Source organism: Panicum hallii, chromosome 6 (genome assembly GCF_002211085.1).
Source record: "Panicum hallii strain FIL2 chromosome 6, PHallii_v3.1, whole genome shotgun sequence".
In the NCBI taxonomy this organism is placed as follows: Eukaryota; Viridiplantae; Streptophyta; class Magnoliopsida; order Poales; family Poaceae; genus Panicum; species Panicum hallii.
In genome coordinates, this window is record NC_038047.1 from 39,047,705 (window position 1) to 39,061,365 (window position 13,661).

The window sequence follows — 13,661 nt, forward strand, 5'->3', positions numbered from 1 at the left end:
CCGTCCGTTTTTCGTCAGAATTATCCTGTCATTTCTGACTTGCAAATTACCGCAGAGAGAGAAAGAGAGTTAGGTGGTGTTTGGTTCGGCAATTTTCGGGTGTTATTCGATCACAGCGCAAGCAAATCCCGTTAAATTTATTTGGTTCAGTTAGGGCTGTAATAAGATGCCTTGTAATCGGATCCGGTGCGTATACAAATTCGGCGTTAAGCGATACCCCCAAGTATACGGGTAAACGAATATCGTATCCATATAGGAGGCAGCTTGTCTTCCTCCACCTCGCACACGACTTTCTCGACGAGCAGATTACGGCACGAGGCTCACCAAGCTGCTTGATAAAGATCTCGACGACAACGAGCTCAGCGACACCATCCTCGCGAGGTCGGCTCCGTGTCTGACCTCAAGGCGCTCGACCTCTCAGGCAACACGCCCAATGAGATCCCGGCAAGTCTCCGCATCCTCGCCGGCGACCGCCGTCCAGTCCTTCAACATCTCTTGCAACAATCTCGTCGGCGCCGCTTGCCCAGAAGTGCTGAGGGCTCATTCACGGGAAACATCCTATCCCCCGCACCGTCCGCTCCAACATCGCTCTCTGATCCTCTGCTGTCCCCTGCTCTGTATTCTCATAGAGTGGACGTCGAACGGGGCGAGGAGGTCGTGGCGGACCTTGCCGGCTGCCAGCTGAAATGCCATTGCGCGGGCTCACCTGAACCGGCGGCATGGAGTGGAGCTAGGGGAAGAGGCGCAACGCTGCTGCGGTGGCAAGGCAAGGAGCAAGAAAGGAGTTGGCGAGGTATCTGTTTAGCACGCAGTAATGGCCATTGGTCAATTACAGAGCTTATCTCCGATGGAACGAACCAAAACGAGGAATTGATTACCCTGTGACCATTCCCACTGTGATCCAATACTATTTACGTTTGCGGTACAATTTTTGAAGCAAACAACACCTTAATGCTAAATTATGGACGGAGTACTGCCATGCTGCCATGCTGCAGTTGACGTTGACGAACTGTCAAACCCGCATTTTCTCGATAAGTTGTCGTTCCTGCATCAACTTAGTCCCATTAGACAGGTAGAATGATCTGATTGTACACGACGACAAGCTTCTATCTGCCGACGGTTTGTGATCGTGGCACCTTTTTTCCGATTTCTGACGAGCGGCTTATCTAACACTAGAATAAGCGACGCGGCGACCAGGCGACGTCTGACAAGTAAAACCCGGGACGTGGTCCACGTGGATCGAGCCTCGTGCGCCTTCCCTCCTCTTTAAGCTAGAGGCTTGAGCCGGTGGTGTCCCAGGTGGCCAAGTCGTCACCCTCGCTCGTAGGACGCGATCCGCTAAACGCCCGCAAGATCAACTGGTCAAGTGAACCTTGGGTTCCGATCGAGTTCCTGACTGACCATCGCAGTCTCGCAGATCCAGTGTATCTTGCGGTCTTGCCAGCAACAAAATCCACGCGACGTTTGTGCGCAGGAGGAGAATCGTCCCCTGTCCAGACATGTACGTGGCACGGGCGCGGTAGGAATCTCGAAACGGACGTGACGCGGCGTGCTCCGAATCCTCGTTCCCCTGCCGTCCCTGACCGCCAGCTCACCGCGAAAGCGCCGCCGGGTGCGCGGCCGCCGTGGGTCGCTGAGTCGGACGCACGGCACGGCGGCCGAGGAGGCGAGGAAGCCCCAGGCCGCCGGCAGGCCGATCGCTACGAGATGCTGCTGTGCCCGCCGGTTGGCTGGCCCGGTTCCCTGGCATCGGCGTGGACGTGGGTGGAGCGCCGCGGCCGCGACCCCGGCGCGCGCTTGGCGTGCAGCACCGCTCCACCACCGCCACCGCGATACCCTCCTGCCCGCGGCGCCAACCAGACCACGCGCGCAGCCGCCGCCGCCGCCGTCCGCCGAGCGGAGTGGCAAAAAGGTTGCGCTGCTGGGAGCCCAGGTGGGATCTGCTGAGACCGACCGACCGACCGACCGGCGCGCGGGTCGCAGAGCCGCCAGCCGCGTGCCGAGCCGCGTCTGGGAACTCCCAGCTCCCGTGCGGGGGCCGGGTGTCGGCCTGCGCCCCACCCCGGCTGGGTTGGGCCCAGTCCAACCCCAAGTCCCCCGCAGGATAATGTGGTTTGACTCCTGCGCGGTCGGGCGGGGTTGGCCCGGCCGGATTCGGGGTGGGGCCCGGGTTGATTGGGCCGCGTCGTCGCAGGTTGCGGGTGACGACCCAGCCGAAACGTTGCCGTTGACGCGCCTGCCTGCCTACACGCGGCTCATTCTGAGCCCTGCTGTTTCTTGAAAGCCGGCGCGTTGGGCGAGATGTTTCTTCGGTTGCTTACTTGCTTGTCAGATGCGTGCGTTTGTTTTTCCAGAGCTAAAGACGTAGTAGGAGGGCTGGCATTGGCTTCGTACATTGTTTGCTTTGACAAGAAATCCAACGCGGAACGGTCGACGCTACTAGTAGGTTCCTTGGGCGTCTGGCAAAACATTTCTTGGTCACGTAGGGGCTTGGATGTGCATGTCCATGGAACTCGTGCAAGTCGTCGTGTACCGCTCCGGAGTCGTGCATTTCGTATCTCCTCCTTTCACCCGGCCCGTTGGTTCATCACGTCGTGCGTGTTGACTGCCTCCTCTAACCGTGCCCTTTTCCTGGAACTATCAACCGATGATCCGTTCCTATCCGCTTATCAATCTCCCATTTAACGCGGGCCCTGCACGTTTTCTGGCCATTGCTGCATGCGTCAAATCAACCGATGCCTTTCCTCCCCTTCCGCGATCCCCATCCCCATCGCATTATCCGTTTCCTATCTGCCTGCCGATTTGCCGTTTCAGAAACTTCAGAGAAATCTTTTTTAAAAAAAAACTTCAGAGAACAACGTTGGCTCCATGACAGCCCTGCCAAGCGCAGCTCGTGTGCCTGCCCAAAAATAAACGGGGGCAAGATCAGATCAATCATTCCCATCCAAGACCCGGCGAAATGGCACCAGAAAGTTCCCTGTTGAGGGAACAGTAGCCTAGAACGACCACTCCTTTGGTGTGCTCGTTCCTTTTACGGTTTTACCTCTGAAGTTTCCAAATATGCCCAGACACGCAGGACGCAAGCAGCGGCTTTCTGTCCCGGTGCTAGCAAGTACATTACATTGCTCTGGCATAATACACGGTCTCCTGCATTGCAACGCCATCTTGAAACGATATAATATAATATAATATATACAATAGATTATTCTATAAGTTATTTCATAGTAAGTATATAATTTCGTAATTTGTGCATAGAAAAAGAAAAATATTATGCGTTGTATGGCAACAACAACTCGTATAATGGTAAGAAAATGATTTTATAGTCATAAATTTTAACCTACAAGACGGTTGTCTTACGAAACAACAACCTCATTCTCTCCCTCTCCCTCTCTCTACCATCTAATAAAAAATCCTGCATGCAGCAACTTACTTGCCCTAAAAAATATGACTACATGAGCCATTCAGGCTAGTCCGAATGGAAGTTTAATGGAGAGTTTCATAGTATTAAATTCTATACTACATCATTAATTTTGATGATATGGCGAGAAGAGAAAAGGAGAGAGTTTCGTAAAATGATAGAGGAGTTTCATCTCCGTAAAACTCAACCGGCACAATTATTTTCAGTTTTAGTAATTGTGCTATAAAACTGTACACTAGGACTAGCCTCACAAAAGATGCAAATCATCCGAAGATAATTACTGCTAGTACATGGAAGTTAAACCACTCCATTAACATCTCCTTGTATAACCGTACGGAAATTTGCATCTCCTCGTCCTGGATGAGACACGCAGTGCGCATCCTTAAGACCCGGATCGATAACCTACCCAGTTTACTGAGATCCTTCGTTACTGGATAACTTCTGCCGTACAACGATCATCGCGCGATCTTTAACTCTCCCCAAGTACGCACCGAGATTTACCTCTTATCTTTACTGCGCTTTACTCTTTTTATTGGCAGAGGAAGGGAAGGAGCTATCTTGCGTGTGAACTGAATCACCGTGGACCATACAGATCCCAGGACTTTCGCAGTGCTTAAGCATATGGTTGCTAAATGAAACAAAAGGAATCAGAAAGCATGATTTATGGAAAAGGAAAACAGGGTAGCAGTACACGTTGCGGGGTTGGAGGGCAATTACGTAAATTCATTTTCTGTTGTGGATAAGCCAGCGCACCCTCTGGAGATGATTACATGGACACCCCTGCAGCTACTCGAAATTTGAAATTGGTCCTTACGTTTTTTGTGTAGCACATTTTGCTCCGCATGAACTTTCTCAAATTGGTCTTGCGAACAACCATTTTAAGACTTAGGAAAGGTCGTCACCCCTTTTACATTTCACATACTAGGAAAACACATGTGTACTTTAATGATTTGATAAATTACGTGTGTTCGTGTTCTGTGCTAAACCTGAGTTGATAATGGTGCACTTGAATTTATTTTGTTTGCCTAAAGGCATTGTCACATAGAGAGGTACTTGAAATCAAGCATATTAGTAGTTTCTTGCAGGGAAATTCTTTTCAAATTACCAGTTTACCACATGCGGGGAAAGAATAAATGGACAATATTAGAACATGAATTTCTATCATCTATTGATGGAGTGTTTATAAGATAAAATTGGGAGATGAGTGACATTCTGTATCTATCGCACACTATAAACCATAGATAAGATCAAAGTGTGAGCTGACGTGCTAGAAATTTTTAATAAAACCTTATATACACAAACATAACCCGTGAAAAGCAAGCTCAATCCATCCTAAACATTTTGTTAGCAACCATTGAAGACGCATAAGACAATGCAATACCAGATTCTTGCCTACTATGAATCCTGATCCGTCATACTCTATTGATGTCAGCACATCACTTCCAAACAAGCCTTATCAGAAAAAAATTGTCTATATTGATTGTGCATGATAAATCACGTTGCGACAGCGCAAAAGATTCGTAACTGATGCATTAGACGCGTAAAAATTAAGTAAACATTTGCTCTATTAGAACCTTCTTTGCTTATAAACTTTAGTATGCTAAAAAAGACACACACATGTATCGTATTTGCTTGATTCATTTTCAAAGATGTTTCTAGAAACAAAAGAAACGACTGCTCGCACCGCTTCATATTGGCAAGCAGGCACGCAGCTCCCGTTTGATTTTTGAAAATGCAACAAACTGGAGGGCCAGGCTGGAAAAGTCTGTTGCCAGCTTTGCCATCCAGCGCGTCCTCCCTCGAGGTCGAGGCGTGGCTGCCCGGCTGTCAAATACCCCGGCGGCCGACCCCATCCCCTCCAAATTCTCCCACGAGAACCCAAACCAAACGGCTGCACCCCTTTGCTGCGCAGGCCACACCGCCGCAGCAATGTCCTCCCCCTCCTCCTCCGACGGCGAGCGCCCGCCGTCTCCGGTGGAAGCGCGCCGCATCGTCGTCACCCACCGCCTCCCCCTCCGCGCCGAGCCCAATCCCGACGCGCCGCACGGCTTCGATTTCTCCCTCGACACCGACGCGCTCCCGCTCCAGCTCTCCCGCGGCCTCCCCCGCCCCGTGGTCTTCGTCGGCGCTCTCCCCTCCGCCGCCGTGTCGATCCCGGCGTCCGAGGAGCTCGCGGCCGATCTCCTCGAGCGCTTCTCCTGCAGCCCGGTGTTCCTGGGTACCGGCCTCCACAAGGACTTCTACGACGGATTCTGCAAGCACTACCTGTGGCCGATGCTCCACTACCTCCTCCCGCTCGGGCCCTTCAGCGGCGGCGGCGGCGGCGGCCTCAACTTCAAGGCGGAGCTCTACCGCGCCTACCTCACTGCCAACACGCAGTACGCCGACCGCGTCTACGAGCTCCTCAACCCCGACGAGGATCTCGTCTTCATCCACGACTACCATCTCTGGGCGCTCCCCACCATCCTCCGCCACAAGTCGCCGCGCGCCCGGATAGGCTTCTTCCTCCACTCGCCCTTCCCCTCCTCGGAGCTCTTCCGCGCCATCCCCGTCCGCGAGGAGCTCCTCCGCGCCCTCCTCAACGCCGACCTCGTGGGCTTCCACACCTACGACTACGCCCGCCACTTCCTCTCCGCCTGCTGCAGGCTGCTCGGCGTCAACAGCCACACCCGCCACGGCTACATCGGCATCGACTACTTCGGGCGCGTGGTTGTCGTGAAGATCCTCTCCGTTGGCGTCGACATGAGCCAGCTCCGAGGGGTGTTGTCGTCGCCGGAGACAGCCGCAAAGGCCAAGGAGATCGCCAAGAAGTTCGCGGGCCGTAAGGTGTTGCTCGGCGTGGACGATATTGATATGTTCAAGGGGATCGACCTCAAGCTCTCGGCCATGGAGAAACTGCTGGAGTCGCAGAAGGAGCTGCGCGGCCAGGTGGTGCTCGTGCAGATCAACAACCCGGCGAGGAGCCCTGGGCGCGACATCGACACAGTTCGCGCGGAGGTGAAGGCGATGCGGGACCGGATCAATGGCCGCTTCAGCTTGCTGGGGTATGACCCGATCGTGATGATCGATGACCCCTTGACGATGCACGAGAAGCTGGCGTTCTACTCCTCGGCGGACATCTGCATCGTCACCGCCGTGCGCGACGGCCTCAACAGGATACCGTACATCTACACCGCGTGCCGTCAGGAGGGTCCGCTCGCCAGCGGCGCGCCGGGCGCACCGAGGGAGAGCGCCATCGTCCTGTCCGAGTTCGTCGGGTGCTCGCCGTCCCTGAGCGGCGCGGTTCGCGTCAACCCGTGGAACGTGGACGACGTGGCCGACGGGATGAACTCGGCGCTGATGCTGGATGAGCGCGACCGGCAGATGCGGCAAGAGAAGCACTACAAGTATGTGATCACGCACGATATTGCCTACTGGGGGCAGTCGCTCGACCAGGACCTGCAGAGGGCGAGCGAGCACCACGCGTCGATGAACATTTTGAGCGTTGGGCTCGCCATGAACTTCCGCATCGTCGTGCTTGGGCCCAACTTCCAGAAGCTCTCGCCTGGGGACATCAATCCATCTTACCACCGGACCGGCAACAGGCTCATCTTACTGGACTATGATGGCACTGTGATGCCGGAGGGGTTGATCACCAGATATCCTAGCCAGGAATTGATTCGCGTTCTGAACGAATTGTGCTCAGATCCAAAGAATACAGTCTTCGTAGTCAGCGGGCGGGGGAAGGATGAACTGGCTGGATGGCTGGCGCCCTGTGAAAGACTGGGAATCTCTGCAGAGCACGGCTACTTCACAAGGTAAACACTACTGTTTCTTTCTCATGGCATGTCCTTGTTTTCTCTGTGAAATTAAACTTGCTGCATTGCTCTTGGCATGTGATAAGTGACAAGTGGATAAGCTGGCCTAGTTATGGGGATTTTTTGGTGCTTGACGTTTGGATCCATACAAATAGCTTGTAGAGCAATGGGATTGCTGATTCTTTTGGTGTCAGGCAAATATACTGTTCTCTTTTACTAACTGCAGACTTAAATTGTGTTGTTGATGGAATTGATGGTGTTGAATTAGCTCATCCAATGTATCTCTGCCATAAGTGTTTGAGAGTACAGCAGTTCTTGAAAACAAATAAAATCTGATTATACACAAACAGAAGTCGCCTTTTCTAGTATACCAGAAAGGTTGTTGGTGAGCTGGTGTTGACTGGGGCACTGGGGTTGCTCTGTCAAGTAGTATAGAGTTGCACAGAGTTTTATATATGTCCAAACTTCTATACAGTAGTGCTAATATAGTATGACGGAGTGCTTCCTATACGACGATACTTGCATTTCTTTTCTCTGTATTCTAATACTACTTAATGATTACGTGCATGTGACTGTGAGGAGATTAAGGAATAAGATTGGCTGCTTCTTGAAGCAACTCTGTTTTGTTTATCAGGTGGAGCAGGGATTCTCCATGGGAGTCACCCAACTTGGTGATAGGCTTGGATTGGAAAAACCTTGTTGAGCCTGTAATGAAGCATTACACTGATGTAACCGACGGGTCATACATTGAGGCTAAAGAAACAGCACTAGTCTGGCACTACGAGGAAGCCGATCCGGATTTCGGATCATGTCAGGCTAAAGACCTCCAGGACCACCTGCTCAGTGTGCTCGCCAAGGAGCCTGTGTGTGTGAAAAGCGGCCATAAGATTGTGGAGGTTAATCCTCAGGTACGGAAGCATCTAATCTCACGTGCTAGCTTTTTACATAGCTACTGCTATGCCACTCTTCATCATTCGGGAAAAGGGATCACAATCCTATCTTGGTCTGCACCCGCTCTGTGGGTAGCCATTTCACTTTCCGGTATGCACAGGCCAAGACGAAAAGAACAAGTCTCAAAATTCCACCGGTAGCTGTCAGCCTGTCATGATCAATCAAATGTAGCTTTCAGACTAAAACACATTTAGATTAGACTGACTTTAAGAAGATTTATCCAGCTCATGTTCGGCTACCATATCTCTTTTGCACATAGTTTAACATTTAATCGGTGTTGGTTGATAACATTTTCGTGGATCATGCCTGTTTAGATTGCCTCTATTGCTGCCTATGTTTTACTACTGCCAAGTTACCTGCATTTACCGATCTGGTCAAGTTATCTTCATGAATAGTATTTCTTTTTGCACTGCCACTTTACTCCTTTTTGCCTAACGAGTAATTATATTGTTCTGAAGGATGTGGGCAAAGGAATCGCAGTGCGGAATCTGATTGCAACCATGGGCGCTCGCGGGAGCTTGCCAGATTTCATCCTATGTGTCGGCGACGACAGGTCTGACGAAGACATGTTTGCGGCAATCTCCAAGCCCTCGAGCAACTTTGCATTCCCGGAGTCTGCTGAGATCTTTGCTTGCACCCTCGGCAACAAGCCAAGCCTGGCCAAGTACTACCTGGAAGACTCCGACGATGTCCTGAAGATGCTAAAGGGCCTGATGGACTCGTCGCGTCCCGGAGGAGCGTTGCAAACTCAGGTGTTCGAGGACCCCTTCGAGTGAGCCAAGAGTGGCCCGGGTCCCGGTAGAGCAATTTTGTTCGTGATTCCATTTTGTAACCAGGGGGGAGGAAATGGTTGGGGCAGAGGCAAAACCCAGTAGACTGACAAGTGACCGATCCATCGGTCGTTAGCGTAGATGACATCGTCTTTCTTGGTCATGTTTGGCTGGCTATAGTAGTTTTTGTAGAGTCGGCGGAAGTTTTCCTATTTTTGCTCCTAGATCGCAAGGAAAACGAAGTAAAAGGAAATCAATCAATCATGGTTCGTTGATCTGTCTCTGGTGCTGATTGTTCTTTACTCTGGATAGCGACAGTTTCCCTCTTTTTGCTCCTTGAGTTCGGGGTTTACTGTACATAGCAGCAGTGGCAGGCTAGCAGTGCAACTGTTGCATCTCCTGCAGGGTAGATTTGCTGTGCTTTGATTTTGCTTCCAGCCAATCGATTCCCCCAGTGTTTCCACTTGCACCCGGCCCCCACTGCTCACGGCGTGCAGAGCTTCCAGTTCGTTTAAGACCACCCCCGGCCGCGCCTGCGCAGCGCAGTTGCCACCCCGTCGCGTCAGAGCAGCCCCGCATCTCGACCCCCAGCCCCCCAAGTTTTCGGCGTACAACTCAATAACTCCATGGATGCCGAAACGTCGATCAGGAACGCACGTGTGACGACTTGCTTTGCTGGCAGCCGGTCATCGTGGGCATTTACCCAAGCCGTGTGCGCAGCGCGGCCCGCCCGGCGCTCGCCCCGTCCTTGACAGGGGCCAGTTTCTTCAAAGGACACGGCGAATCCACGACGATCCGGCGCGCAGTTGACGGGAGCGCCGCTGGCGCGTCCACCGCGGGTCCTCTCGATCGAAAGCCACGCCTCGGCTCCGCGCCGCGCGCGCGTGGTCGTCCGTGGCCCGCGTCCCCGCTCGCCCTCCCCTACCGCGAGGTCGGCGGAGCCCGGCGACCACGGCCGTACCCGCGCGCTCTTGGCCGGTCGCGGTCGTTGTCCGTCGATCGCCGTAGGTGACTCCCACCGGGGAGCTTGCTCCCCGGCTGCCGTGCCGTGCCCTGCGGCGCTTGCTCCTTCCCCGTCACGTGCCGGATGGACGAAACGAAAGGTCGCCCCGATCCCCCCAAGATTCTCCGGCTCCTCCAGCGGCATGCAACGTACCTGTTGTTTTCGAGCCTTCAAGGTTGCCGAACTCTTCGAGAATTCCAACTCTCCTCGCCACACCGGGCGCGCCAGCTGGGACGTTCTCCGCGCCAAAGGGTGGTCCAAAGTCTGAAGTCCAAACGCGAGCTAGTTCCAGTCATCCACTCGGACTTGTATCACCGGTGCCATACATGCATCCCGACATTTTCTCGGCCCGTTTGGGATCGAAAAAGCAGCTAAGCGATGGGCGCGTGTGTGAATAGGATCAGAGGACCGAGACGCCAGGAGGACCGTGGGAGACCAGATCGTCGCAAGGGAAGGTTTCTTGCTGGGTTAGCTTTGCAAGGACAAGGCACAGGCCGCCACGTAGCAGTGCTGGTAGCAGCAGCAGCAGCAGCAGCAGTAGTTGCCGGTGGACTAGGAGTCATGTATGTCTAGGATTAGGAGGAACAAGTGACTAAGTGAGCAACAAACCTTTTGGCATGCGACTGCCGTGTGTCTCTCGATGACTCCATCGCAAGGCGAAATGCGATCAGGCTAACGACGGGAGGGGGGCAGAGAGCGAGAATACGAGGCCGGACGAGGGTCGCTTTCCGGGTGCAGATCTTCTTCTCTTTTCGATCGAAAGCGACGGCACCAGAAGCGAACAGGATCGCTACGGCGAGGCGTGTATGCTGAATTGCTGGTGGAGTGGATAACCTCTGCTCCTGCTGCTGCTGCTGCTTTGTCTGTTTGCGTATGAACTGTCGCTGGCTAACTTGCCATGCAATTAAGCCGCACAGGTATTTCCAAAAAAAATTAAAAAATTAAGCCGCACATAAGTACGCTTGGCATGCGATTCCCGTGTACTTTTCTTTAAAAAAATATAGAAAACTGAACGGGCGTCGCTTTCAGTGTTGTGAGCCTGTATGATCCGTATCTCCACGTCGCCCCATGCTTGAAACACAAGGTCCGTTTTCTGTTTTTAAGTACAAGTGTGTCCCCCAACAAGAAAGGGACGCGTACTATTTTTTATGAGACCGGATTGGGAGCTTCCCTACCCCACTTTCCACTATGTAAAACATCAGCAAGTACGAACTGAGTTTGAAGAAAGACACTGTGTGGTCTGGGAGCAAAGGATCATGTAGCACTGGCTCAATGGAAATGTTCTTCCGAAAATTTATAGGTGGTTGTATTTGGCTTTGAAGATTAAATTATTTATCTCTTTTTAAGATCGGTTACGTGATTCGATTTGCAAGTTTAAGGATTTGATGATTTTGAAAGTTTGAAGATCTGGATGATAACTTTAAATTTGACGGTATATATTTTATTCTAAATTCGCAAGAAGACTTGACACGCATGCGTCGGGAGATCAACAACTCCAGTACCACTGTACCAGCAGGAACGTAGCACGTGCTGTTCCCCCGTACGCGGACCTCTCTGCTCTCAAAGACTCGAACCGCACCACCAGGCGCACCAACCTCTCCAGACTCCATTGTTTCCACACACGCGGACAAGTCGTCGTGTCGCCGCCGTGCACGGCTGCAGCTACTGTAGGGCGCTAGACCCCCATAGGCCTCCTGTGCCTCCAAGAACAGCTACTCTGGGTTGCAGACTTGCAGTCCTGCAGACGGGGTGCTCGCTTTCTTATCCGTTGTGGATAAGTTCAAGCTATTCAGTGACCGGTGAAGCCTGACGTCGTCGTCGTCTATAATTGGACATGTTTGCTGCGCCAAGTGCGGACCAGGGCGCAGGCGACGGCCGCGGCATGCTCCTGCACTGATCCGAACGGGACCCTCAGGTCCCTGAATCCCCTGCAACTCCTGGAAGACCCACCCAACCAGTCAGGCCGGGAGGGGACACACGAGAAGATGCCGGCTCGGGGCATGGAGCACCGGAGCAGCCCCGGGGCCGGGGCCGGGACCGGGAGCTGTGGGTGGCAGAGTGAAAATCCGGCCAGTCACCGCCCCCCTACGAGGAGCTGCGCGCGGCGGCGCAGAGACGGTCAGGTGCGGCGGAGGGACGGGATCAGGCAATATAAAACCGCTGGATAATTATAATTATCGGTGAAATTTACCGTGACCGATGCTAACTGAGAACGTAAACCGACTGGAATTTCGCTAGATTTCAATTGAAAATTCAAAAATTTTAAAAAATTTATAAAAAGTAGAGAACTTATTTTTATAAAAAACTAGACCTTCTCTTGATTCCAGAATGTTGTCACATATTAAAAGCAACAATTGTTTGCTTAGGGAAAAAATATTTTTATCTAACTGCTCGTTACCATCCACTAACCCGTTAACTCGTTAACCCTTCCACCACACTGTGGCCTCACGAGGACCACAATCACTCTCTCTCCAACCTTCTATCCATTTCCAGTTCACTTTCCCCAACCTGCCTCTCACTTTCCTCACATGCGCGCAAGCACAGAGCAAGAGAGTGGACGATTTCAGCTCCGTTCACCGATTTTTATGCGATTAAGGCCGATAATCAATATATATGCGGCGATTATTGATGATGCTGCAACTGGGAGCGAGGGAGCTGTGATCGTGGCGTCGATAATCGAGGTAAATCATTGATTATCGATTTGTATCGGACGATTTTCAGTTCAGTTTAGCTTCTTATTTATCTGTACTCACTGATTTGGCTAAATATATTATAGTGGTATAGAATATTCCTTGGATGGTTGGTTGTATCACAGATTTAATATGCCTTGTGTTGTTTGTTAGCACTGTGTTATCCTACTTTCTGTTAGGTTCTCCAAGTTAACTGTAGGTGTTTTCCTGATATATGTTTGTAAACTCCGCTTGCTGAACTGTGCCACCTTTTGAGAGATTTTCTCATATCACTGAAGTGAAAACTTCAAGTCCCCATCTGTTGGGAAGAATACGAAATGAAATTTTGCTCCAGAATAGCGTACTTCTGGACGTTTCAGACAGTATTATTCACCCTTTGTCCAAGGTTATTTACTCCAAAATTTTGTTGCTCCATTTTGAGAAGCTAAGCTATATTGCTTTATGATATCTCTGACCCATTTGCTGAAAATAGTACACATATTGTACTATTATACTAAAACAGAAGAGTCTTAGTCAGTTACTTTACATGTCTGAACGGTATATGCACTTTAATTTTCGTAAAATGTAAACTGCAGTGTTACATATTAGTCCTAGGGAAAAGTTTATTATTGTACAAAATGCTATGTTGAAAACAAGGTGCATGCCTTTACTTTATTTTGTATGCCTAAATGGTACAAATTAAGAGTGAGTATCATTTATTCGTAGCATAATTTTGACAAAGACATTGTTCGATTTCCCTCTTGTAGGTGAATGTCTGATAATCAGGACTTAGTTTGGGAACATGGAGAAAAGATTGGTATTGGCTTCAAGTGCAAGTATTGTCGTGTTGAAAAGGGTGGAGGAGGGGCAACACGGCTAAAGGAGCATTTGGCACACCAAGGGAAGAATGTGAGGTATTATCCCAATGTTCCTAAACAAGTGAAGGAGTACTTTGGACTTCAGATCGACAATAACAAGCAAAGAACGAATGCAAGATATCGTCGAAAGCTAAGAGAAAATGAAGTAGCTAGAACTGAATATGTGGATTTGGAG

General features: G+C 51.2%; 1 protein-coding gene across 1 annotated transcript; it reads left to right on the forward strand.

Moving 5' to 3' along the window:
- The first annotated feature begins 5,295 nt into the window (after nucleotides 1-5,295).
- Nucleotides 5,296-9,215, forward strand: LOC112898037 (probable alpha,alpha-trehalose-phosphate synthase [UDP-forming] 9). Its single transcript, XM_025966453.1, has 3 exons — nucleotides 5,296-7,215; nucleotides 7,850-8,123; nucleotides 8,625-9,215. The coding sequence occupies exons 1-3, from the start codon at nucleotides 5,348-5,350 to the stop codon at nucleotides 8,940-8,942; spliced, it is 2,460 nt and encodes an 819-aa protein (XP_025822238.1). The 5' UTR covers nucleotides 5,296-5,347; the 3' UTR covers nucleotides 8,943-9,215.
- Nucleotides 9,216-13,661: the final 4,446 nt, after the last annotated feature.